The 26,270-nt window shown below is 43.0% G+C and overlaps 1 protein-coding gene across 1 annotated transcript; it reads left to right on the plus strand.

Annotated features, from left to right (window-relative positions):
• The first annotated feature begins 1,291 nt into the window (after positions 1-1,291).
• Positions 1,292-22,948, plus strand: ZFP64 (ZFP64 zinc finger protein). Its single transcript, XM_070744600.1, has 6 exons — positions 1,292-1,510; positions 4,474-4,713; positions 6,994-7,155; positions 13,502-13,564; positions 15,283-15,534; positions 21,381-22,948. The coding sequence occupies exons 1-6, from the start codon at positions 1,462-1,464 to the stop codon at positions 22,661-22,663; spliced, it is 2,049 nt and encodes a 682-aa protein (XP_070600701.1). The 5' UTR covers positions 1,292-1,461; the 3' UTR covers positions 22,664-22,948.
• Positions 22,949-26,270: the final 3,322 nt, after the last annotated feature.

The raw sequence follows: 26,270 nt of genomic DNA on the forward strand, positions 1-26,270 counted from the left end.
TTACATGGGAAAAGACGCAAATATGCCAAGACCTACCTACCTATATCTGTGAAAATCTATGAATATATATTCATAGATTTTGGCATATTCAGGTCTTTTCCCTTATAAGTTTGATAGAATCCTGGCGATGTTTTGACGAGGTCCCACTCATCATCTTCAGGCTATGAAAATCTACGAAAACAAATATATACAGTTACACACACGCACACACAAATAGTGATACCTTGTCTTACAAACTTAATTGGTTTCAGGACGAGGTTCTTAAGGTGAACAGTTTGTAAGACAAAATAATGTCTCCCATAGGAATCAATGGAAAAGCGATTAATGCGTACAAGGCCAAAATTCACCCCTTTTGCCACCCAAAGCGCCCGTTTTTGTGCTGCTGGGATTCCCGAGGCTCCCCTCCATGGGAAACCCCACCTCCCTGTGTTTTTGGGATGCTGCAGGGGTATCCCAGCAGGGGAATCCCAGCATCGCAAAAACAAGCGCTTCGCTGGCAATGGAAGTCTGGAGGTGGGGTTTCCCAGCGAAGGGAGCATCAGTGAAATCACAGCATAGCAAAAACACAGAAGTCCTCGAAACCCCACCTCCGAACTTCCGTTGCCAGCGAAGTGCTCGTTTTTGCGATGCTGGGATTCCCCTGCAGCATCACAAAAACATGGAAGTCCAGAGGTGGGGTTTCCCATGGAGGGGAGCCTCTGGGGTATCCCAGCAGCGCAAAAACAGGTGCTTTGCTGGCAACGGAGTGAAAAGTTTGTAAGAAGAGGCAAAAAAATCTTAAACCCTGGGTTTGTATCTCGAAAAGTTTATATGACGAGGCATTTGTAAGACGAGGTATCACTGTATATACATATGTATGTGTAATAATAATATGTATGTATGTATGAAAACATATTTTTGCTGATAATGAAGGGAGACTAGTATCAATGTATTTCAAGCTAAATAGCTCTCATCAGCTAGCCATTCCTTTTACTGGAAATTGAACCTGGGCAGCATATAGAAAGTAGTTTGTCGACTACAAGCAACTACCTGGCTCCTGAGAATTAATTAATATTTGTTTGTTTGTTTATGGCAACCACTAATCACAGCGAGCAGAAACGGGAAACCTGGCAGGCAGAAAGAACCGCGTGCCTATACCAACCTATTTGGAAGCAAGGCTCGGGCAAATCTCATAGGCTTCCTCTTCAGCAAAACGTCAGTGCTAAAACAACCGCAAACTAAAAGGAAGACTTCCTCGCTCTGTGGGCAGAGATTAGCTCTGTCGGCTTCAGCTTCTTCTACGGAGCATGCTCAGCAGGCCCATATCCGTCCCCGCCTTTAAGGGTTTGCGGGAGGGGGGGGGTTGAAGCAAGGAGGCTTTTTTATTTATTTTTATTTGTTTTGCCCCCCCCCCCCCCCTTTGTTTGCGTGTTTCTTTTCTTTGTAGGCAGCTCCGGGTCGCGCATCCCCGCGGACCCCGCCATGAACTCGATCGCCGCGGACCCTCAGCCCTTCTCCGGTCCCGTGCAATGTAAGTTGTCGGCGCGGCTTTATCCGCGCTCCCGGGCCGGGGAGTCGGGAAAGCGGCGTCGCGTTCAGGCGCAGGCGGGCCCCGCAACCTGAGTAAAGCGGCAGAAGCGGGTGGCTCGGCCCGCCCGGGAATCTGGCTGAGCAGCGGCTTTGACTACGGGCCCCGGAACCTGGGTGGAGAGTTAGTTGCAGCCGGCGGATCCGACAAGGCGCGCCGCGGGGGGGGGGGGGGGCGGCGGCGACGGCTGCGCGGGAAAAGGCGCCCCGGCGATTCGGAGAAAAGGGGGTTTCTAACCTAAGGCGCTTGAATTGCTGCAATCGCTTATTTGCAAGATGCTGGCGGGGCGGGGGGGTGTTGCACCGAGGAAGGCAGTGCAGTTGCAACCCTTGCCGTGGAGAGATGCAAATAAAAAGCCCAAATCCCGGGTGGCTGCACGGTTCGAGCTACTTTATGGAGGGTCCATGCCGATTAAACACGGCTCGGCTTGCAGAGAATTGCAGGCCTCTTCTTAACCTGGCCAACGCATCACGGAAGGCTGCGGTTTGGTTGTGATGCATCTTTTTTCCAGATAACTGTCGCCTTGCTTTTGGTGCCCTCCGGAGAGTTTGGATTGCAGTTGACGTTTATCCCCAGACGACCCGGCCTTGGATAAACATTGGCGTCCAGTTAGGAAATAATGTTTTTTTTTAGAATAGAATAACAAGAGTTGGAAGGGACCTTGGAGGTGTTCTAGTCCAGTGTTTCCCAACCTTGGCAACTTAAAGATATTTGGACTTCAACTCCCAGAATTCCCCAGCCAGCGAATGTTAATTCATTCTCAGGAGCCAGGTAGTTGCTTATAGTCGACAAACTACTTTCTATATGCTGCCCAGGTTCAAATCCCAGTAAAAGGAATGGCTAGCTGATGAGAGCTATTTAGCTTGAAATAGATTGATACTAGTCTACCTTCATTATCAGCAAAAATATGTTTCATACATACATACAGCGAATGCTGGCTGGGGAATTCTGGGAGTTGAAGTCCAGATATCTTCAAGTTGCCAAGGTTGGGAAACACTGTTCTAGTCCAACCCCCTGTTTAGGCACGAAACTTGTCCAATCTCTTCTTTAAAACTTACAGCAGAGGTCTTCAAACTTGGCAACTTTAAGACTTGTGAGCTTCAACTCCCAGAATTCTCCAGCTGCCTGGAGAATTCTGGGAGTTGAAGTCCACAAGTCTTAAAGTTGCCATGTTCGGGGACCCCAGACTTACAGTGTTAGAGCATTTGCAAATTTCTGTAGGCCAAGTTTAAGCTTGGGAAGGTGGTCGTTTTGCATAATCCCCTCTTCTGTCTCTTTAATTTAGATAGCAAATGTCCAGCAAACCTGGAAAATGGAAATCAGGGGAATCGGCAGTTTGGGAAATATCAGGGGATTTGTGAAAAAACAAACTATTAAAATGGTCAGAGAAAAATTGGGGGGAAAAATGGATCCCACTGCCTGGCAGAGTCAAGCAAAACTGAGAATAACTGTGGCAATAACTTGCTTCCTCAGCTACCGATATTTCTCATCTACCATCGGGCCTTAACTAGATTGCAAGTTACAGGGAAATGTCAGGGAAATATTAGGGAAATGCTTTCCCCCTGGACACCCTGAGGGGACAAAAGAACTCCCTGTCTTACTATCCTGTTGTTTTCTTTCATCATTACTTTCTACTTACCTTATGCTTATACAAACTACTGTCCTATACTTGTCGGCAAATAAAGACGTAAAAATAAAATGTCTCAAAGTCAAATCTCAGCAACCACATCCAGGGCAGGCAGTGGTGAAGGATGCTAGGAAATGTTCATCAACATCTGAAGGGCTATAGCCCCCCACTCCTGCGTGAACACACACACAAATTTTTATGAAGTTTTATCCCAGCATCTATTTGCAAGTGATCATACCAGTTACATAAAAGTCAATATAGTCTACATTAACTTGATATTCTGAACCAAAGTGTAACACTTATAAGCAAATTAAGAAAGATGAGAAAACATGGGATACACATGTTCATTTAAATAGTTTAAAAAAAAACCCTTGCTGTTGTGTTCGCATTTATTACATTTGTATTGTTTTGGTTGTAACGTGTAGCAAAAAGTAATGAAAAAAAATCCCACATTCATAATAAACCCCACAAATGAGGAAAGGTTAATTAATCACAAGTTTCAGGTCCTCATGACAAATAATCTACAGGGTCTCAAATTTCATTTCGGGTCATAGATCCGAGTATAGGAGCAGGGTTAACAATGTGGCAACTTTAAGGTTCTGGCTAACGACATGCCTAAGTGCACCAGAGTGCCCTCTGTCCCCTGTCCTAATATTTCTCTTTATTAGTATGTATATAAATATTATATTTCTGTATACCACCAATATGTACTTGACAAAACAAACAAACAAATAAATTCTGGGAGTTGAAATCTATATCATAAAATCTCCAAGCTTCAGAAACACTATCTTATTATAGTAATTTATTTATCTTATTTATCAAATTTCTAAGCCGCCTTTCTTCAGGGGACTCAGGGTGGCTTACAACATAAAATTATACACCCCAAAACAACATTAAACCCATTCATTCAAATTCATCCAATTCCAATCATAATATCGGCCAGAGCAAGATGTCAATGCTCAATGGCCAATGTAATGTGAAATAATAATCTGTTTGTATTGGACAAAATCAAGGCAGGGCTATTTTGAGCTTTGATATGATTTCTTCTTTCCGGACTAAACTGTTCTACAAATGGCTCCCTTATTCCTTCTCTTTTCTCAAAGTCAGCTCTACTTTCCTTCACAGCTCACTCTGATGACAAAATGATGTTTCTGCTTCTTTATGGAAGTCGGTTTTTAAAAAGTCCATCGATTATGTATACCAGTAGCTTCTGAATATAAAATATGTCTCTTCATATTTTTAATGAGTTATTAACGGTTTGGTTCATATATTTTGGCAGTTCCTGGTGGAACCACAGTCCTTGTGGAGCTCACTCCCGATATCCACATTTGTGGTCTCTGCAAACAACAATTCAACAATCTTGATGCCTTTGTTGGTCACAAAAGGAGTGGTTGTCAACTGTCTGGCACAACAGCTGGAGCTACCAGTACAGTGCAATTTGTGGCTGAAGAAACAGTGCCAGCCTCACAAGCACAAACCGTTGCAAGAACCATCACATCAGAAACACAAACCATCACAGGTATTTTACCTAGACAGCCTGGGAAGTGATGTCTAAGAAGCAGGTAGCTTCATTTTGAGCACAAAGGACCACACCGAAGCTTCATGGTTTAATTTCTGGCAGCTTCAGTGAAAATGAAGGAAGTCTGCCCCACATCTTAATGAACAGCAAGCTTGGCAAAGCTGTATGGGTAGATCGCTCAGTACACCTGTATGACATTTGTTGGGGTCAGGAAGTTGAAAAAGTTATAGGAAAAAATATTGGAAAAGAAGCCCCAAAGAACAATTTAAGACTGTTGGGCTTGCTTGAGAAATAGAAATAATTTAACAGGTAATCCTGGCTTAAGAACCAACTCCTTCAAAAACCATTTGAAGTTACAGTGATGCTGAATGACAGATCCTCATAGTTATAGCTGTTGCAATGTTCCCGTGGTCATGTGATAATTCAGATATTCAGGGTCCAGCTTGCAGTTATGTTATAGCTGTGATGGCGAACCTATGCCATGCGTGCCAAAGGTGGCACCTGGAGCCGTATCGGAGGGCATGTGAGACTTTGCCATGTTTCAAATCCAGCACATATTCGCTGCCCAGCTGATTTACGGCTTTGGGAAAGGCCGTTTTGCCCTCTGGACGCTTCAGGGAAGCTTCTCTGAAGCCCCAGAGGCAAAAAAAATCGCCAACAGACAAACCGGAAGTTCGGAAAAACGGACTTCCAGTTTGCCATTGTGCTGTTTTTTGCACTCTGGAGGGTTCAGGGACACTTCCTGAAGCCCCTGAATGCAAAAAACAGCACAACAGTGCATTTTTCTGAACTTCCAGTTTGTCCGTTCGGCAATTTTTTTTACCTACCAGGCTTCAGAAAGGCCTGTGCCTTTGCTGACAATGTTGGAAGCCAGTAAGAGTTTGCAAAAGGCAATCACATGCCCATGGGCCCTGAGACGGCTCAAGCTTTACCTAACAACATCAAATGGGACTGTCAGAACTGTCGTCATAAATCAGTGCAGTTACATGGATGTCATGCTTTTACAACCATGTCATTTAGTGATGAAGTTCACTGGTCCCAATTGGCATTGTTTAACCAAAGAGTACTTGTCAGCATCTATACTTTCCTTTTTGCCTGTCCCTATCACTGGATAGGCAATGAAGTGATCAATAATGAAAATACATATTATCTCAGCCTCCTGGTTTCTTGCCTGCCATTAATGCCTTACTGTCAAGAAGCCAGGAGTCAGGATAGAATTCAAAAGTACAATGAATTTATTCCAAGCAGCCTATACAAAAATGTATTTATTTATTATTTATTTATTAGATTTGTATGCCGCCCCTCTCCGAAGACTCGGGGCGGCTAACAACAATATCAAAAGACAATGTAAACAAATCTAATATTAAAAATAATCTAAAAAACCCTAATTTAAAGAACCACTCATACATACAAGCATACCATGTATAAATTCTATAAGCCTAGGGGGAAGGGAAAAAATTTCAATTCCCCCATGCCTGACGACAGAGGTGGGTTTTAAGGAGCTTGCGAAAGGCAAGGAGGGTGGGGGCAACTCTGATATCTGGGGGGAGCTGGTTCCAGAGGGTCGGGGCCGCCACAGAGAAGGCTCTTCTCCTGGGTCCCGCCAAACGACATTGTTTAGTTGACGGGACCCGGAGAAGGCCAACTCTGTGGGACCTAACTGGTCGCTGGGATTCGTGCGGCAGAAGGCGGTCCCGGAGATATTCTGGTCCAGTGCCATGAAGGGCTTTATAGGTCATAACCAACACTTTGAATTGTGACCGGAAACTGATCGGCAACCAATGCAGACTGCGGAGTGTTGGTGTAACATGGGCATATTTAGGAAAGCCCATGATAGCTCTCACAGCTGCATTCTGCACGATCTGAAGTTTCTGAACACTTTTCAAAGGTAGCCCTATGTAAAGAGCGTTACAGTAGTCGAAAATCTGATCTAAATGTCAGCAAATTAGGGACAGATAAGAGTCAGTGGATTTCGGAGGGGGTGGGGAGGGCTGGACATAGATCCCATTTGGAACTCCAGACTGAAGATGCATTTGATCCCCACTTTGACCTAATCCTGGTCATCTCTTATCCTTAACATAGCTCTCTTTTGTTGATTTGAGTATAGGAAGGTAGACTCTGAACATAAAAACCTCTGATCAATAGAAAGTCCGCAAAGGTTGCACTGAGTGCATGAAATGTTTTTCTGCCATCAATCCATATACAGCTAGATAGCAATATGAGCAAAGAGTTTTCGACATTTGGGGATCCTAAAATGAAGTTTTTTCTAATGTTTATCAGTGTCGGCGCCCGAGTTTGTTTTTGAGCACGGCTACCAAACGTACCTCTCTGGTGAGAACAATGAACCTCGGACAGCTACTCTTGTTACCACGCCACCGAAACCGCGCAGCAAAAAGTCCAACACGTCAGTGGCACAGAAAAAATTCAACTGCAGCTACCCAGGTAAAGGATAAACCGGTGGGTAAATCAGAAATCTATTTTTGAATGGAAGCGGGTGGGGATGCAGAGGACACCCTTGGCATTTTGAAAATACGTTGTGAGTACTGTGGCTACTGTGGAAGGAAAAGGGGGGGAAACTTCTTCATAAATTGGCATTTCGACTCACATGATGGTTTGGCAATGGGTCCAGATGGCATCCACCCCAGAGTTCTTAAAGAACTCTGATCTGTCATTGCTACCCCCCTGACTGATTTGTTTAACCAATCCCTGTTAACAGGAGATGTTCCTGGGGATTGGAGAATGGCCAGTGTTGTGCCAATCCACAAGAAGGGCAGTAGAGAAGAAGCTGGTAACTACAGGCCAGTTAGCTTGACATCAGTTAAAATGATGGAGACTCTACTCAAAAAGAAGATAAATCAGCACCTAAAAAACAATAACTTATTGGACCCAAATCAGCATGGCTTTACTGAAGGCAAATCATGTCAGACTAATCTCATTGATTTCTTTGACTATGTCACAAAGGTGTTGGATGAAGGTGGTGCCCTGGATATTGCCTATCTGGACTTCAGCAAAGCCTTTGATACGGTTCCACATAAAGAGCTGATAGATAAATTAGTGAAGATTGGACTTAATCCCTGGATAGTTCAATGGATTTGCAGCTGGCTGAAGCGTAGACATCAGAGAGTTATTGTTAATGGCGAGTATTCTGAGCAGAGACAGGTTACAAGCGGTGTGCCACAAGGGTCTGTTCTGGGTCCTATTCATGAGGTCTTTTTCTGCCGTCAGTCTTCTATGTTTCTATGTTCCAGACATTAATTGAGTAATAAAGGCCTTAGATAGTGCTAAGGGGTGTCCAGTATGTTTTATTTCCAAATGTTTCCAGATCAAAATTTGCAGAATGTCCCAAACCTGACGGCGAAATAGGCTTCTTTTTTTATCAATCTGGATCCATTTCAAGCAACACCCCTGTTTTTATACCAGTGAAGATTCCCAGACACTTGGGTATCTGAAAGTTGAGTCATGGTATCTGGACTTATTTCATGCAGAAATAATATATTTGTAGCTCAGGTTTTAGATTTTGGCAATGGTTTTGCTCTCCAAGCTTATTACAATTTAGTTTCCGAACATTTCATTATCAGACTAAGTAACATCATCATCAGGATTATCTTGTCCTAGTCTCCTTAACATATAAACTTCTCTTGTACCAGTGCAGTCAGTTGGTGGTTGGTTGATTAACTGGTTGGTTTGTGGATTTATATTTAAATTCTGAGCAGCTGATCGGTTCTTTTTTTATTGTTAATTTATGCTGGTTTGAGACATTTTGCTGCCTTCCCAGCAGTTTCCTCAGTCAGAATAAGTTGGTTAAGACAATCTGAGTAGGCAGAGAGCCGTTAGAATGTACCAACTCCTAAAATTCTTAGGAGGATTCCAGCACCAACCTTAGGGTTTCTTCAGTCCAGCAGGAAAATTAAGTCAAATTGCCATGACTCAAATTTCCAGATAGCTGTATCTGGATGACTGAGTATCTTCATCAACATATTGCCACACACTTTGGGAAAGAAATCTTGAGTTTGGTAAGAATTTTAGGAGTTTGGCACATCCCAACGGTGCTCTGCTTACTCCAATTCCCCTTAACCAACTTGTTCTGACTGAGGAAGCTACTTGGATGGGCAGCATGATGTCTCAAACCAATATAAAATAAGTCCAGTTGTCTGGAAGTCAACTTCCAGACCCTTGATTTTAGCATTTCATGTTTCCAAAAGTTTTAAAACAACACATTTCAGAGTTGAAACAGTTTCTCTTTCAAAAAGGTCCCTTGCTGTATTTGAAACAGTTGGAAAATGCACGCATAGTCCCCATGCTCACAGTTACCTAGATCCTAGCATGCATAAACAGTGTGGGAAAATGCTTTGCTTTAATGACTTGGAACCTTTGGTCATGGAGGCAAAAGTCGTTCGACTGCTACTTAATTCTGTCCTTTGCTGACAAAATCCACTGATACACATCTTTAATTCATGACCACCAAACCTTTGCTTAAAATCTCCTAATAAAGAATAGTCCACTACCTTCCACTACCTTGACTTATGGATTGATGTAGACCAATTCTGATGTTTCTTGCTGTGTTGCTTCTGGCAAAGGTTCAGGCCATATTAGCTCATGGAGGGGATGGACAGGCTGAAGTTAGAAGGCATTTCCAAAAGGAAAACCTCTGAGTAGGAAATCCTTTGGAAAATAAAATAAAAGGCAAGACACAATTATAAGGAAGGGTACTTTCTGCATATACACTATACTGTTAGACACAGAACCATACAGTTATAAAGAGCTCAGCTCTGGATTACATTGAACCAAATATCCTTGTTCTAAAGGACTCAGTACTATAAGGAGTAACATCTTCCAGACACCAATTACAGGTAGTCCTCAATTTAAGACTGTAATCAAATCAGCATTTATTTATGCGTTTGTTTGTTTATTTAAATTTATAGGCTACCCTTCTCCTAATGGACTCAGGGAGGTTTACAATTAGGTTGTAAGTTGTGCTGGTGTTTAAGCGCATCATCATGTGACTAACCTTATTTTAACAATATTTTTAGTGGCTGTTGTTAAGTGAATCATGGAATCATGGTCATCAAGCAAACCCATTGTCTGCAATGGCTGGGGTGGGGGGGAGGTTGTGTTGCCAGAAACTGGAAGTATAAACACCGGTTTTTGACCCTCCCAAAAAATGTTGCAAATTGTGGTCCCAACTACGAGTCTACGGAAAGGGGCGGCATACAAATCTAATAAATAAATTATTATTATTATTATTATTATTAATAATAATAATAATAATAATAATAATAATAATAATGGGCAGAGGGGTAGGGGTGTTTCAGAACTTTGTATCCAGGCCATAAATACCATTTTTGGGGTATGTCATAACTTCAGTTGCTAAGTGACTGGTCATAAGTCAAGGAGCATCTGTCTTAACTAATGATTGGTGCTAATTGAGTTAAACCTGAGGACTTGAGATGAATTTTATTATAGAGCTACCTCCTTACAGTGGCATGGCTAATTTTCTCCAGCCCAAACTAAGCCTGGTTCAATGAATTCTGTAGGTAACATACACTTCCTTCAGCAGTTGGCACCAGCTGCTAATCTTAAAATGCTAAACAGATTTGGACCTTATTAGCATGTTGCTAGAATACCAGGAAATCCTAATTATTAGTCTAGATTGGAAAATCAAGAAAGATTCTAGGAGAAGGAAACTACACTTGTATACTGGTTTAATCTAGTCATTAAAAGATGATCCCATTTAGTGTAATCCATTTGGCCAATGTTTCCATTGAAAAACTGAGATGGAAAATTGAAATTTTATACTTTATTGCAACTTACATTCTGTTCTGTTGGGCTCTCTGGTAGAATCCTCCCAAAAATTCACAGGTACAAATTTCAGACACACACATGTTTGAAAATTCAAAACAATGTTCTTTATAATGAAAATTCACTTAAACCAAGCCCTCTTTTGGTATTGCAAAGAGCACTCGTCTCCAAACAAACTGGTAATTTGTACAAGTCCCTTATCAGTTCTGTGATACTTAGCTTGCAGCTGTGAGGTAATTCACAGTCCTTCTTCTTTCACAAAGTGAAACACACTTTGCTCTGGTTTAGTTTCAAAGTGGGGGAAAATCAGCACACAAAGGTCAAAGTCAGTAAAGCAGTCACAAAACACAATGATCAGATAATCCTCCACAATGGCCAAACCCACAGGCTGCTATTTATAGCACCCTCACTAATTACCACAGCCCCACCCAACCACAGGTGGCCTCATTTTCTTTGATAATAATCTCTCAGTTATTGTTGCCTATGCATCGCTCTCCTCATGCGTGGCTGTATCATTAACTCTTGTTCTGAATCCAAGGAGGAGCTAGAGAATTGATCTCCTTCTGAGCTGTCTGCCACACTCTCCTCCTCCCTGTCACTCCTGTCTTCTTGGTCAGAGGAACCTTCATCAGCAGATTCCACCGGGGGCAAAACAGGCCTGCAGCATGTGGATGTCTCCCCCACATCCACAGTCCTTGGGGCAGGAGCTGGGCCAGAGCCAGCCACAACACATTCGGCCCATACCTAGAAAACATTTTTATGGAACTACATCAGTAGGTATCTGCAAATCTTTCTTTTTTGCACTGAAAACACAAAGATGCCTGACCTTCGAAAAAAGCATGGTGGTATTATATGCAAATCAGTAAATGTAAGCGCTCAGAAAGATTCTTTCTTCTTGTTGGGGCTTTTTTCTTTTTTTCCTTAGAAGCCGTACAGGACCTCAAGGGACTTGGCAGTTATGAATTGTTCTGTGCATTGTATTTATTTTCTGCCCATTGATCTGCTGTTCTCTGAGACGGAATGAGGAAATAAATTGGCATCGCTTATATTAATTTTACTCCGTGACATTGCCACAAAGTTCCAGGAAGATTCATGGAAGCAGTTTTTAAAATTAATTTAGGTTGCCATTGATCATGTGGCCTAAGGAGGGCAGGAAAAAAAATAACCTTCCATGTGTGATTAAGTCAATTAACTTCATTAGAACATATAGTCAAACCTGTCTTGGCTTGAGAATTTGACTGAAATTTATGTGGCATCTCCCCCCCTCCGCACTCCATTTTTACTCTCAAGCAGCATTTACATTCCAAGCAGACCACCTGAGGAAAGGATTCGATAGGCTAATCCAGCAAGGTTCAAATCCTTGTTCGGTGGTGATGCTTGGTGCATGGATTTAAATGAATTAATATCTTTCAACCTGATCTTCTTATCTTGGAGAAACATATCCTTCTCCCCCGTGTTCATTGCCATGGCCCTTGGCTTGCAACACTAGAATAGTGGACAATGGTGGGCCAAACCAGAAATAGGAAACCAGTTTTCTATATCCATAGCTCCATTCTGTGAAAGGGTGCTGTCAAGGCAATTTAGACTTATTTATTTATTTATTTATTATTTATTATTTAGATTTGTATGCCGCCCCTCTCCGAAGACTAAGGGCGGCTCACAACAAGATAGCACAAATCATAAATAATCCAAAACTTTAAAATATTTAAAGATTTAAAAGAACCCCATATACTAACAGACACACACACAAGCATACCATGTATAAATTGAACATGCCCGGGGCAGGTGTTTCAATTCCCCCATGCCTGACGGCAAAGGTGGGTTTTAAGGAGTTTACGGAAGGCAGGAAGAGTAGGGGCAGTTCTAATCTCTGGGGGGGAGTTGGTTCCAGAGGGCCGGTGCCGCCACAGAGAAGGCTCTTCCCCTGGGGCCCGCCATGGTCCAGTGCCATGAAGGGCTTTATAGGTCATAACCAACACTTTGAATTGTGACCAGAAACTGATCGGCAACCAATGCAGACTGCGGAGTGATGGTGAAACATGGGCATACCTAGGTGAGCCCATGACTGCTCTCGCAGCTGCATTCTGCACGATCTGAAGATTCCGAACACTTTTCAAAGGTAGCCCCATGTAGAGAGCATTACAGTAGTCGAACCTCGAGGTGATGAGGGCATGAGTGACTGTGAGCAATGAGTCCCGGTCCAGATAGGGCCGCAACTGGTGCACCAGGCGAACCTGGGCAAACGCCCCCCTCGCCACAGCTGAAAGATGGTTCTCTAATGTGAGCTGTGGATCAAGGAGGATGCCCAAGTTGTGGACCCTCTCTGAGGGGGTCAATAATTCCCCCCCCCAGGGTAATGGACGGACAGATGGGATTGTCCTTGGGAGGCAAAACCCACAGCCACTCCGTCTTATCCGGGTTGAGTTTGAGTCTGTTGACACCCAAGTTTGTCAAGGCAAGTTAGACTAAAAAATACCCCAAAAGCCCTGCTTAGGTAGAGAGATACCTGCCTACCAGGTATTCATCTGTGTTGTGGTGAGCTCTGGCCCAGCTCCTGCCCCAAGGACTGTGGATGTTTGGTTTTTATAATAATGGGTTTTTTAACTGTTTTTAGTATTGGATTATTATTATATGCTGTTTTATTACTGTTGTTAGCCGCCCCGAGTCTGCAGAGAGGGGCGGCATACAAATCAAATAAATAAATAAATAAATTCTTGCTTGGAAGTCACTGCATGTTCTTCCAGCCACATTTAGGAGAACAGAAATGTTCTGTTTGCCTTAACCAGGAAGAGCAAATATATCTGAAAATCATGTGTGCTGCTGATGCTGGGGTTACATTGGGTTGGGAGCAGATCTCCAGACAGTTCTGGGTCTCACCCCTATTCTGCTTAATATACTCCACTGGTTGTTGGGAAAAGCGGAGATCCATCATTTGCAGGGATTATTAAAATGGGTTCCTGGTAATTATTTTTTCTGCTTCTCCCGCCAGGGTGTCAGTTCAAAACATCTTACGGAATGAAAGACATGGAGCGGCACTTAAGAACACACACAGGTTCGTTCCAGGAGTTTTAGAATACGCCTAGTTCTTGACTTACGACCACAATTGAGTGGAAAATTTCCATTGCTAAGCAAAATAAGTTAAGTAAATTTTGCCCCATTTTACAACTTTTCTTGCTGCACTTGTTACATTTGTTACATTTGTAACATGACTGTTAAAGTGAATCTGGCTTTCCCGTTGACTTTGCTGGTCAGAGGGTCACAATAGCCCTACATGGCATTGGACCAGAATACCTCCGGAACCGCCTTCTATTGCACGAATCCCAGCGGCCGATAAGGTCCCACAGAGTTGGCCTTCTCTAGGTCCCTTCTCTAGGTCTAATAAATAAAATAAAATAAAAATAAAAGAAAGCAATCATATGACACACACACACACTCCCCCAGGTCACTGCAACCATCATAAGTACATGCCAGTTGCCAAATATCCAAATTTTGATCACAGGAACCACAGAGATGCTGCAATGGTCATAAGCAGTAGTGGGTTCCTACCAATACAATAGACAACATTGTACCGATAGCGAAAATTGAACTTCACATGCAGCTCTGCGTCTCCAGCGTACGCACGTCCGAGCAGGATTTTGCTTCTGTGCATGTGCACTCGTGAGATTTTGCTTCATGCGCAGAAGCAAAATCTTGCTTGGACACATGCGCACGTCGGAAATGTGAAGTTGCGCGCGCAGCACAGAGGAAGTGGCAACTCCCACCTGGTCTTAAGTGTGACAAACGATCATCAGTTACTTTTTTCAGTGTCAGTGTAACTTTGAATGGTCACTAAACAAATGGTTGTAAATTGAGGGCTATTGTAAATGGTTTCATTTCTGAGTCATTGGAAATAGATTTCTTAGAATTTATGTCCTTTTCCAGCAAAACATTTGTAATCTGGGGTTGAGATGGGGGTAAACAATAATAAAGGAATTTTATTTTCTGAACTGCTGCACTTTGTTTTAGTCATTTGGTGACATGAATGCTGGTAGACATTAAAAATAATAACAATCATAATCATAATCATAAGCCCGAAAAAGTGGTCAAAAATGAGCAAGCAAAACTACTGTGGGACTTCAGACTGACCGAATTCTGAAGCATAACACACCAGACATCCTGATTGTGGAGAAAAAGAAAGTATGGATCATCAACATCGCAATCCCAGGGGACAGCAGAATTGAGGAGAAGCAGCTAGAGAAATTAGTGAAATACGAAGATCTAAAAATTGAGCTACAATGACTCTGGCATAAGCCAGTGAAAGTGATCCCAGTGGTACTTGGCACGCTGGGCGCAGCGCCAAAGGATCTCGGCGGACATTTAAAAACCATCGGAATTGACAAAATCTCCATCTGTCAATTGCTAAAGGCCGCTTTACTGGGATCGGCAAACATAATTCGCCGCTACATCACGCAGTCCTAGGTGCTTGGGAAGCGCCCGACTGGTGATGAAATACGAAATCCAGCATAGTGATCTCGTTTGCTGTGTTGTATTGAAATAATAATAATAATAATAATAATTTTTTTATAAATAATAATTTATAATATATAAATAATAAATTTATCTTAGACCAAATCAAATTATTATGACTATTATGACCTATATCTTCACATATCCCTCATTTTCTGAGGGAAAGTAAACAGCATTTTTTTAAAAATGAACGATAATTTCCATTTCATTTTGAAAAAAGATGAAGTCCTTCATCAGTGCCTTACATTTCTTTCCTTCCTTCAGGTGACAAGCCCCATAAATGTGAAGTTTGTGGCAAGTGTTTCAGTCGAAAAGACAAGCTGAAAATGCACATGCGCTCCCACAGTGGAGTGAAACCTTACAAGTGTAAGCACTGTGACTACGCGGCAGCCGAGAGCAGCAGCCTGAACAAGCACCAGCGCATCCATTCCGACGAGCGTCCATTCAAATGCCAGATCTGTCCGTACGCCAGCCGCAATTCCAGCCAGCTCACTGTTCATCTCAGATCTCATACCGGTAAGGCCGGGGGAAGGGGGGGGGTTAGCCCCCTGAAAAACCCCTAAATTGGCTTTGGGAATGAAAAAATATTTGCACATTTTAAGATTCAACGGAATACATTTATGTATTTTTAACTATCTATTAAATTTGTGAACTTCCCAAAGCCATACAAGGCTGATGGGCGATATACAGTGTTCCCTCAATTTTCACGGGGGATGCGTTCCGAGACCGCCTGCGAAAGTCGAATTTCCGCGAAGTAGAGAGGCGGAAGTAAATACACTCTTTTTTGGCTATGAACAGTATCACAAGCCTTCCCTTAACGCTTTAAACCCCTAAATTACAATTTCCCATTTCCTTAGCAACCATTTAGATTATTACTCACCATGTTTATTTATTAAAGTTTATTTTAAAAAATATTTATTAAAGGCGGATGAAAGTTTGGCGATGACATATGACGTCATCGGGCAGGAAAAACTGTGGTATAGGGGAGAAAACCACCAAGTATTGTTTAATTAATATTTTTGAAAAACCGTGGTATAGACTTTTCGCGAAGTTCGAACCCATGAAAATCGAGGGAACACTGTAGAAATAAAATATAATATTTTTCAGAGTATAAGATGTACCGGAGTATAAGACGCACGTTAGTTTTGAGGGAGGAAAATAGGGCAGGGGAAAATCTACCTATCAGGTATTCATCTGGCTGGGGTTCTTAATCTGTTCAGCTTTAGCACATTATTTTATCCCCTGGTTAGGGCTGGAAAAAAAATTCTTCTGAGGGAGTAGCAATGAAACCTGCAAAGACTTAGGGCTAGAAAAAATTTATTCTGAGTAGCAATGCTCTTCCCGGCTTGCAGACTTGTTTTCAATGCTACTCCCTCTGAAGATAATTTTTTTCAGCCCTAACAAGATGCTAATGATCTTCCCGGCTGAAAAAAAAATCATCTTCAGAGGGAATAGCATTGAAAACAAGCTGGGAAGATCGTTAGTACCTCGTTAGGGCTGGAAAGTCTGCTATTACTAGTAGAAGCTTAAATGGGGAGGGAAATCTCTTTTAAGATCCTTATCGAGAAAACCTTCAATTATGGGGGGAGACTGCCCTACCCAATTTTAGTCCTACAGATGTTATCATTTCTCCTCTCTCCAATCAGACCCCTATGTTAGGTCAGTGATTTGACCCGGACTCTGAGTTTTCCTACAAGGCCAGGTTTTGGAGGGTTATACCCAAGCTTTGCAGTCCTCTCCAGCTTTAATATTGTTGCTGCACAATTTGTTTGTTCAAGTTTCAAGTTTAATCAGATTTGTATGCCGCCCCTCTCCGCAGACTCGGGGCGGCTCACAGCAATAGCAATACAATGTAAGACAAATCCAATATTTAAATTACTTTAAAAACACCACAAATTAAAACCAATCATACACACTAGCGTACCATGCATAAATTTTATAAGCATAGGGGGAAGGAACATGTCAATTCCCCCATGCCTGACGACAGAGGTGGGTTTTAAGGAGCTTACGAAAGGCTAGAAGGGTGGGGGCAACTCTGATATCTGAGGGGAGTTGGTTCCAAAGGGTCGGGGCCGCCACAGAGAAGGCTCTTCCCCTGGGTCCCGCCAAACGACATTGTTTAGTTGACGGGACCCGGAGAAGGCCAACTCTGTGGGACCTAACTGGTAGCTGGGATTCGTGCGGCAGAAGGCGGTGCCGGAGATATTCTGGTCCAGAGTTCCCCAACTTTTTCGGGTTGGCAGCCCGGAGCAGGGAGGAAGAGGGGATATTTTGTGGGAGGAGCATGTGCAAACATTTGCGGTGACACTTGCGCGAGTGGGGCCATAAACAGCTTCAGCAAGGCTTGGGCAATGGGATCATAAGCACCCACGATGACACACAAGTTGGACCACGAGTGCCTACAACAACACTTCATGGCCCGGTAGTGGGCCATGGCCCACAGATTGTGGATCCATGGTCTAAATACCTTGATTTTTGGCTGATAAATTTCTCCTCTTTCTCACAACAAAGCTTCTTGTAAGATTCTCCAAAGCAAAGGAATTTTCTTTCTTCCTATCCAACGGGGGTTAGGCCTCTGCTAGCCAGCTTTCTTTTACTTACTTTGATACTGTTTACAGGTGACATTTTGTGTTCATTTAGGGAAGTTAAAATTAAAGCTCCTCCTTGACTTTTTTTTAAAAACCATTTTTATTAAAGCCACATACAGTAGTCCCTCACCTATCGCTGGTGTTACGTTCCAGACCCGGCTGCGATAGGTGAAATCCGTGATGGGGAATTTATCGACTGATAGTACTTATTTAAGTATTTATATTGTAATTGTTTGGTAAGTTTTCATTGTTTTAAGTGTTTATAAACCCTTCCCACACAGTATTTATTTTAGATACAGTATTTAAATACAGTATTTACAATTTTAGATATATATTTTTTGAAAAACCTGCCGATCGAGTTCGGCGGGCTGTTTAAATCTGCCGATCGACTTCCTCAGAAACCCGCGAACCAGCGAAGATCCGCGAATGATTTTTCTCATTAATATTTCTTGAAAACCCGCGATGAAGTGAAGCCGCAGTAGGTGAAGCGCAGTATAGCGAGGGACTACTGTACTTTAAAGTTCACTGAGATGAATGGACTAAAACTTCAATGCACTGACAGCAATTAAATATTGCTACTTTTTCCCCCCAATATAGTTTGGCATCCTAAAATGGAGGCTTTGTGCACTGCTGCAGCTATTTTTCAGAAAAAGGAGATCAGAGTGAGCAATAATAGGCAGAGCCAGCCAATACAAAGGATAGCACTGTCAGTCTGTGCAACTTCATTAATATAATGTGTATAATAAACATTTTATAGCAAGGGCCTTAATCTTTAAATACATGCATGGATTACCACAGCACGCCATGTCACGATTTCAAAAATCTTTACTTGGAATCAATGAAACATACAGCCGGCTAAACCAATTATGCATCTTTTTACAATCTTCCATTTATGAAAATCTATAAAATATTAACTTGTAAAGTAAATTAAGCCTCATGTGTCACAGTTATTAAAGAATAACAAATTCACTGTATTAAGGAAGCTGCCTCTATTTTATTTCTGTTTTAAATAGCGTCCTGTGACTTACTCAGCTTGTGGTATGCGTATAAAGGAGTTGGGGTGGGTGGGGGGCAACCAATTCACAAGCTGTTCAAATGGCGGAAAGTAGCAATAAATCAATAATGTTTTTTCTTTGTTTAAGTATTAACAATAACCATAGTTTATTAACAAGATGGAGCTCGTAACAGCTGTTGATGTGCTGCAAGAATTATCAATACATTGTTGGACAAAGCTCGCTTTCCTTTTTACACTGGCATTTTCCTCTATAAACTTCTCTTTGTATGTACTTTTCTTTTCTTTTTTTTAATCAACACTTGAATGCAATTTTTTTCAGTAAGATAGCAGCTAAATAAACAAAAGCTTATATACCAGATCAGTAAATGAATCAATAAAAGTTGGGTCTTTCAAATAGCAGCTGTACCCAAAACGTGTTTCCAAATGTAGTTTCTTTTGCTCTAAACAAGATATGGTTTAAAGCAGCGGTCACTAACTGGTGGTCCATGGACCACTGGTGGTCTGCAAGAAAATTTGGGTGGTCTGCAGAAAAGTTATTTGCATTTTTTAAATATTGCACTAAATCAGGGATCCTCAAACTATGGCACCTGGGCTGGATACGGGCAATGATAGGTGTTGCTGCAGAGAGTCTCTCGCTTAGGAGTCTTCGTGTGGGTCAGAAATTATGACTTGGGGTCTGCTTGGGTGAAGGCTGGAGGGCCTCATTCCAATGGAACTGCATCATGGCCTGGAACTGGCTGATCATTTTAGCCTGCTGAGCCTCCACTCCCTGGCCTTGCACTCCTGCAAGTCTTTCCTCTACAGTGGTACCTTGTCTTACGAACGCTTCTTCATACGAACTTTTCGAGATACGAATCTGATATTCTTTTGCCTCTTCTTCCAAACTATTTTCACCTTACGAACCTGAACCGCTGCCGCTGGGATGCCCCGCCTCTAGACCTTCGTTGCCAGCCAAAGCGCTGGGATTCCCCTGAGCCTCCCCTCGTTGGGAATTCCCGCCTCCGGACTTCCGTTGCCAACCGAAGCGCCCGTTCTTGCGTTGCTTGGATTCTCCTGAGGCTCCCCTCGCTGGGATTTCCTTCATTTTTGCCGGTGCTGCTTTGAATCCCAGCGAGGGGAGGCTCAGAGAAATCCCAGCAACACAAGAACGGGCACTTCAGGTGGCAACGGAAGTCCAGAAGTGGGGTTTCCCAGCGAGGGGAGGCTCAGGGGAATCCCAGGAATGCAAGAACAGATGCTTCAGCTGGCAACCGAAGTCTGGAGGCAGGAATTCCCAGTGGCGCAAGGCAAAAGGGGTGACTTTTGGGATGGGGTTGCACACATTATTTGCTTTTACATTGATTCCTATGGGGAAAATTGCTTCTTCTTACGAACTTTTCTACTTACGAACCTGGTCACGGAACCAATTAAGTTCGTAAGACGAGGTACCACTGTATTTGGAAAACCTATGCTCGTAGTCCTCAATGCAGTGCTTCAGATGCAGTCAGATCCAATTTGCATTGAGCCAGCTGTTTTGTCAACTCTTTCTGGTAGTGGCTGCTTAGCTCCAACAACTGCTTCTTGTTGGCCCCCTAAGGGAGTGGAGAAGTGGCTGGGAGGGGAGGGGCAAGTAGAGGCCAACAAGGCATCCTTCTATATCAATGACTTTTTCAGAGTATAAGACGCAGAGTATAAGGCTGAATTTGGGTGCATTTTATACTCTGAATGTAGCTTCCCCCCCCCCAGCTCTAACTAGCTGCTAACGATCTTCCCAGCTCTTACCTTGCAAGCTCTTTCATTCTTACTCTCTGCGTAAGGGTTTGTTTGTTTTTTCATTCTCTCCTTGCTCCGAATATTTCTTTCTAGCCCTAACCAGGTGCTAACAATGTTCCCAGCTCTTACTGGCTTGCAAGCTCTTTCATTGTTACTCCCTCCAAATAAAGATTTTTTTAAAGCCTTATTAACCAGGGGATAAAACAATGTGCAGGCTAAAGACGCTAGCCAGATGAATACCAGGTAAGCAGATTATTTTCCTTATTTTCCTCCCCCAAAACTAAGGTGCGCCTTATACAGTAGAACCCCGACTTACGAGACTAATTGGTTCCGGAAGGAGGCTCGTAAGTCGGAACGCTCGTATGACGAAACATTGTTTCCCATAGGAAACAATGTAAAGTCAATTAATCCGTGCAACAACAAAAAAAAACCGCTGCCGCCGAACGCGGAAGTTAGCGTTCGGCTTCAGGAGACAGCTGCGAAGCGGCGCGCGTGTTTTAAAACGTGGCAGCTGGCCTGGGGGGCTCGGGGGCTCCCCCCCGAGCCCCCCAGGCCGGCTGTGACGTTTTAAAACACGCGCGCTGCTTCGCAGCTGTCTCCTGAAGCCGAACGCTAACTTCCGCGTTCGGCTTCAGGAGACAGCTGCGAAGCGGCACACGTGTTTTAAAAGGTTGCAGCCGGCCTGGGGGGCTTGCCAGCACCCCCCCGAGCCCCCCAGGCCGGCTGCAACCTTTTAAAACACGCGGGATACGAGCGCCAAGGAGCTGTCTCCTGAAGCCGAACGCGGAAGTTAGCGTTCGGCTTCAGGAGACAGCTCCTTGGCGCTCGTATCCCGAATGTGAGCTCGGGAGGCGAACAAAAATGTCGCTCCCCTCCCAGCTCTTATCTCGAGTAGCTCGTAAGTAGAGCTGCTCGTATGTCGAGGTTCCACTGTACTCCGAAAAATACAATAATCTGAATCCATATCATGCAGATATTGCCATTGTAAACCTTTGTCTTCCAAACAGGGGATTCTCCTTTCCAGTGCCGTCTGTGCCCTGCCAAATTTAAAATCAACTCGGACTTGAAGAGGCACATGCGCGTGCACACAGGGGAGAAGCCTTACAAATGTGACTTCTGCGAGGTCCGGTGTGCCATGAAAGGTAACCTGAAGTCCCACATCCGCATCAAGCACAACTTGGAGAATGCCTTCAAATGCCTGATCTGCAAGTTCCAGTGCGGGAATAAGACAAGCCTCCGGCAGCACCTGCGCATCCACCAGCCCGAGCAGCCCGTGAAATGCTCGGAGTGCAGCTACTCCTGTTCCAACAAGGCGACCCTCAAAGTCCACGAGAGGATCCACTCCAAGGATCGCCCCTTCAAGTGTGAGTTCTGCCGCTTCGACACCAAGCAACGGAGCAATTTGACCACCCACGTGAAGAAAACCCATCCCGATAAGATCAGGGTCAGAGAAAAGATACTGGGTCACGGGGAAGGAGATCAGACCAAGGAAGGCAGCGCCAGACAAGTTGCTAAGCTGGAGGCCAGGAAAGCCTTCCGGTGCGATCTCTGCGAGGCCTCTTTTGTCCGGGAGGACTCTCTCCGGAGCCATAAAAGGCAACATGTTGATTATAATGGAACGAAGACTTCAGAACTGGCGGTCCTGCAGTTCCAGATGGACCCCACCTCCCATGGCGATACTCCCATCACAGTTAGTCATCTGCAGATGCCGTTACACGCTTCCCCCTATGGGGAAGGGCAGGTCAAGATCATCGTTGGGCATCAGCTGCCCCAGAGCAGCAGTTTGGAACAAGGAGGCCAAGTCAATATTGTGACTCCTACCTTAATAACTCAGAATCAGGACAATCTGCCGAGTAGCAACCAGCTGCAGATACTGCAGCAGGTGAGTTTGTTGGCTCCGCCCCTTCCTGTTGGGTCCCCAGCAGAAAGCCTTTCAGTCGGTCAACCCACGGTCCTCCTCACAACTCACAACCAAGCTGACGGAAGCACCTCAAACCAGACCTTGATCTCCACCATCCCAGTGGGCAGCCATGAGGTCTCGGCTAACCAGGCCTTCATCAATGGCACAGGGATCAGCTGCTCGGATTTGGAAGGGCTCAATGCTTTAATTCAAGAAGGGGCAGAAGAAGTGACAGTTGTCAGTGCCGAAGAGCAGAACATCTCCATGCGGGCATCAGGGCCACCCATCTTTTCATCTTCTCATTCTGACGTGCCAAAGCAAACCTACTCCATCATCCAAAGTGGAGCCCATGCGAGTTTGTTGTGTCCTGCAGACTCCATACCGGATTAGACCGGAAGGCTGGAGAAGTCATTTGTTTGCTCCGTTTAGTCCTAGGGTGCAATTCCAGAGGAGGCTGCTAAGTGAAGTAGGCATGGTCAGCCTGGTGTCCTTTTCTCGAAATGAGCGTAGTATGCATTCATGAGTAATATGGTGACACTGCTGGCTTTAAGGATGGATCGTGGTGGGAATAGATGCTCCTAGGTGGGGATAAGTCCTGTTGCACAAGATTGCTTTATCGCTGTCAGGTCTAAATTTCTTTGTTTGGTCCAATAATATCTATCATGCTTAAATAACATCTCTCTAGCATAACTTATCCAACTTTGTTCTACGTTTAAAGAAATACCCAGTGAGTCATACTGGGAAATGCTATCAATCTTCAAAACTAGTTGCAGCCGTAATGGGAACCATTGAAAATTGTTCGTTGGCTCTTCGGTTCTTCTCCCGTTTCCTTCCTTTTTTTCATATTTCATATCTCAGACCTTAAAATCGCGTTGAATGTATAAATGATGCATATTTAATAACATACTTAGAAGAAGAGTCTTGCATTGTAATGCACTGCTGGATTGTTCTCCATGGTAATAAGTGACTTTAGATGGACTAAAGGAGACTAGCTTACATATGATGCTGCAATATAATTCCCCAAAGTGTCTTTGTTCTTCTGTCTTCAAAAAGCAGTTCATGAACATTAACATTCAAGTCTGTCGTGGAGGAAAGTGGGCAGAAAAATGCCAGTTGTTTTTGTTGACAGTATTAAGTGGGCAACTTAAATTAAGTGGCTCGGGACAGTTTACTACTTTTTTAATATCTGATTTCTATATCAAGACTAGGCAGACCAGCTTTTGAAGCTCACAATACATGATGCACATAGTCTACAATACATCTGAACCATATCTGCAGCAGACCAGATGATTGTAGGTCAGCTTCGTATATGTCAGGGATCTTCTTTTTTAAGGCACCTACAGGATACTTTTGAGCATCATCCTAAACCGGGGGTAGGCAAAGTTGGCTCTTCTATGACTTGTAGACTTCAACTCTCAGAATTCCTGGGCCAATCATGCTAGCTCAGGAATTCTGGGAATTGAAGTCCACACGCCATAGAAGAGCCAACTTTGCCTATCCCTGCCCTAAACCAAAAGTAAAGTACTTAGCGTGGAATGCACTTCTTCTTACACCTGTTGGTATATGGGAAATAGATGTCACTTTTCTCTTGGGAGCAGAAGCAAGAGCACAATGTTGTCAAGAGAACAAGCAAGCATCCTGGCTGAAAAATGCACAACTCTTTAACACACAAAAGGTGGGACTCTCAATGTTTAATAGAAGTAAAAACTACAGTATTTTGAAATCCTGGTTTTGTTTGAAGGTTGTCTTTGTTTCTGCAGCATACAACTAAAGCAGCTCAAATGGTGTAACCCAAGGGTAGGCAAAGTTGGCTCTTCTATGACATGTGGACTTCAACTCCCAGAATTCCAGAGCTAGCATGATTGGCTCAGGAATTCTGGGAGTTGAAGTCCACAAGTCACAGAAGAGACAACTTTGCCTACCCCTGGTTTAACCATAGCAATTAGATAGGACTTACGGCATATGTTCCATTGAGCCCAATACAATCACTTATATAGTACAGCCTACTGGGTTCATTCCCAAAGTTGCAGGCAGAGATAGGATCTGTTCAGCACTTCTCACTACACTGGGCAATATTCAGTCATTATAACACTTTGATAAAGTAATTTTTCAGATTATGTGCACCTTATGGGAAGAAATGCACTCCATTTCTGTGGTATGTATATACTGTAGAAGCTAGTAGTGTATTTTTTGCCACCTGTAGGTGGTGCTAGAACTCAAGCTGAGTTTGAGAGGAAGGACTCGATTAAAGAAAGGTATTGTATATCTAATGGGTATTTCCTGTTTAAAAAAAAACCAGTACTGTGCTTTCCCCAAAATAAGACCCTGTCTAATATTTTTTTGAATTCCAAAATAAGTGCTTGGCTTTATTTTGAGGGAGGTCTTATTATTTTGGGGTGCGTGGAGCAAGACGGGGCTCGTCTTGCCTGATTTTTAGCTCTGTCTCCCTAAATTTAACCAAATAAAATGGTATTTTTGAAGGAAGGGTCCATGATTTCTTCAGTAAACAATAACGTAGAACAAGTTAAAATTTTAAGTTTCTTAAATTCTGGAATTTAAGTTTCTTGAATTTGGGGAATGGAGCAGGTTGAAGATGTTGCATGTGGATAAGCACATGCTTACCTAGCTATACAGATCTATATAGGTATTGTTTGTATAAAACAATTGACTGATTTTTCATTGAAAAGTTAAGAATATAGTTTTGTATCAGGCAAAAATTGTAATCTATTTAAGGCAAACAATGAATAGTCAAGAGACTCCAGTGCTACAAATGATACTGGAAAGTTTTAGGCGAGGTCCCAAGAAACTAATTAATTTTATTATCCCATTGCCAGTGTAATATGAGAGAAATAAGGTAATATCCAATATGTGATTGAAGAGTAATAGTGTTGATATATTATTTAAATATAAGTTGAATTATATTAAGAGAGTTGCCAGGTCCACTCATAATAACCTAGCCTCGTTGACAATGTAATTGTGGATGGATCTGACCAAGAGCTGGCTGGATGAAAGTGAAGAATTTTCCTTGCTGAAATCTGTCCAACTCTTTTTTGTGTGCTGTATCAGACCCTATCACATAGAAAGAGAAATGGAATAACAGTTGTGCACTGGGAGGGTCTGGTTATTGCAAGGACAGTACTGCAAATAGCCAGATATTAAGACTACCTTCATGAGATTAGGCCTAATGGTAGAGATGTTACTATCCTTTCAGCTTCATTTCAAAATCTCTTTCTGAGCTCAGTTTTATTTCAAGTAAAAGTTTTGGCCATTCTGAAACCATTGCTGATCACGCTCACATCTCCAATCTTCCTCTATCGGAAAGACTATTAAGAAAATGGCAGGGTAAAAATTGTAGAAATTTTTGGAGGATATGGGTTAGACATGCAATAGAAATCACATTGTGGAAAACTTGTACTGGGATTTGAAAGTAACCATTATTATGAGGTGTCTTCTTGCCAGAGAATCAGAGATCAAAACTTCAGTCACTATGGTGTGAGCAACCCAAGGATTGCAGTCTGTCTCTTATCCTTTTTAATGTCTATATGAAGCTGTCGTAAGAAATCATCCATCAGTTTGGGGTATGAGATCATCAATAGGCAGATTATGTATCTGCACTCCAAGCCCAGTGGGAGATACAGATAATCCTTTGCCTGGAAACTGTCAAAACTTGTAAAGGAGAAATTAAAACATTGATTCAGACTGAAGCAAGCAGATGGGAGGAATTATTAATTCAGAAGCTTATTGATTCCAGGACAATTCAAACTTTTAACACTTGCTTTTGTGTTTCTCCAAAAACAAACAGAAAAAGACTTGCAATCTCTTGGGTAAAGTCAAGAGTAAGCAGAGGCCATAGTTTGGAGACTCTGCCTAACTCTAGCTTCAGCCCCAATTATGAACCTGGGAACCATCAAATTTGCTCCCCTTGCCCATATCTCAGCTTATGTAATTCAGTGTACGTGGTATTTCTCTTGACAATTACCCAGAAACTAGCTGTTGG

The sequence above is a fragment of the Erythrolamprus reginae genome, chromosome 3, assembly GCF_031021105.1.
Source record: "Erythrolamprus reginae isolate rEryReg1 chromosome 3, rEryReg1.hap1, whole genome shotgun sequence".
Classification (NCBI taxonomy): Eukaryota; Metazoa; Chordata; class Lepidosauria; order Squamata; family Dipsadidae; genus Erythrolamprus; species Erythrolamprus reginae.

Excerpts from the sequence above, each read along its gene's own strand:
- ZFP64 (XM_070744600.1), top strand. The coding sequence starts at position 1,462 with ATGAACTCGATCGCCGCGGACCCTCAGCCCTTCTCCGGTCCCGTGCAA. Across the intron at positions 1,511-4,473 it reads CTTCTCCGGTCCCGTGCAAT|TTCCTGGTGGAACCACAGTC; the intron begins GTAAGTTGTCGG and ends ATATTTTGGCAG. Across the intron at positions 7,156-13,501 it reads ATTCAACTGCAGCTACCCAG|GGTGTCAGTTCAAAACATCT; the intron begins GTAAAGGATAAA and ends TTCTCCCGCCAG.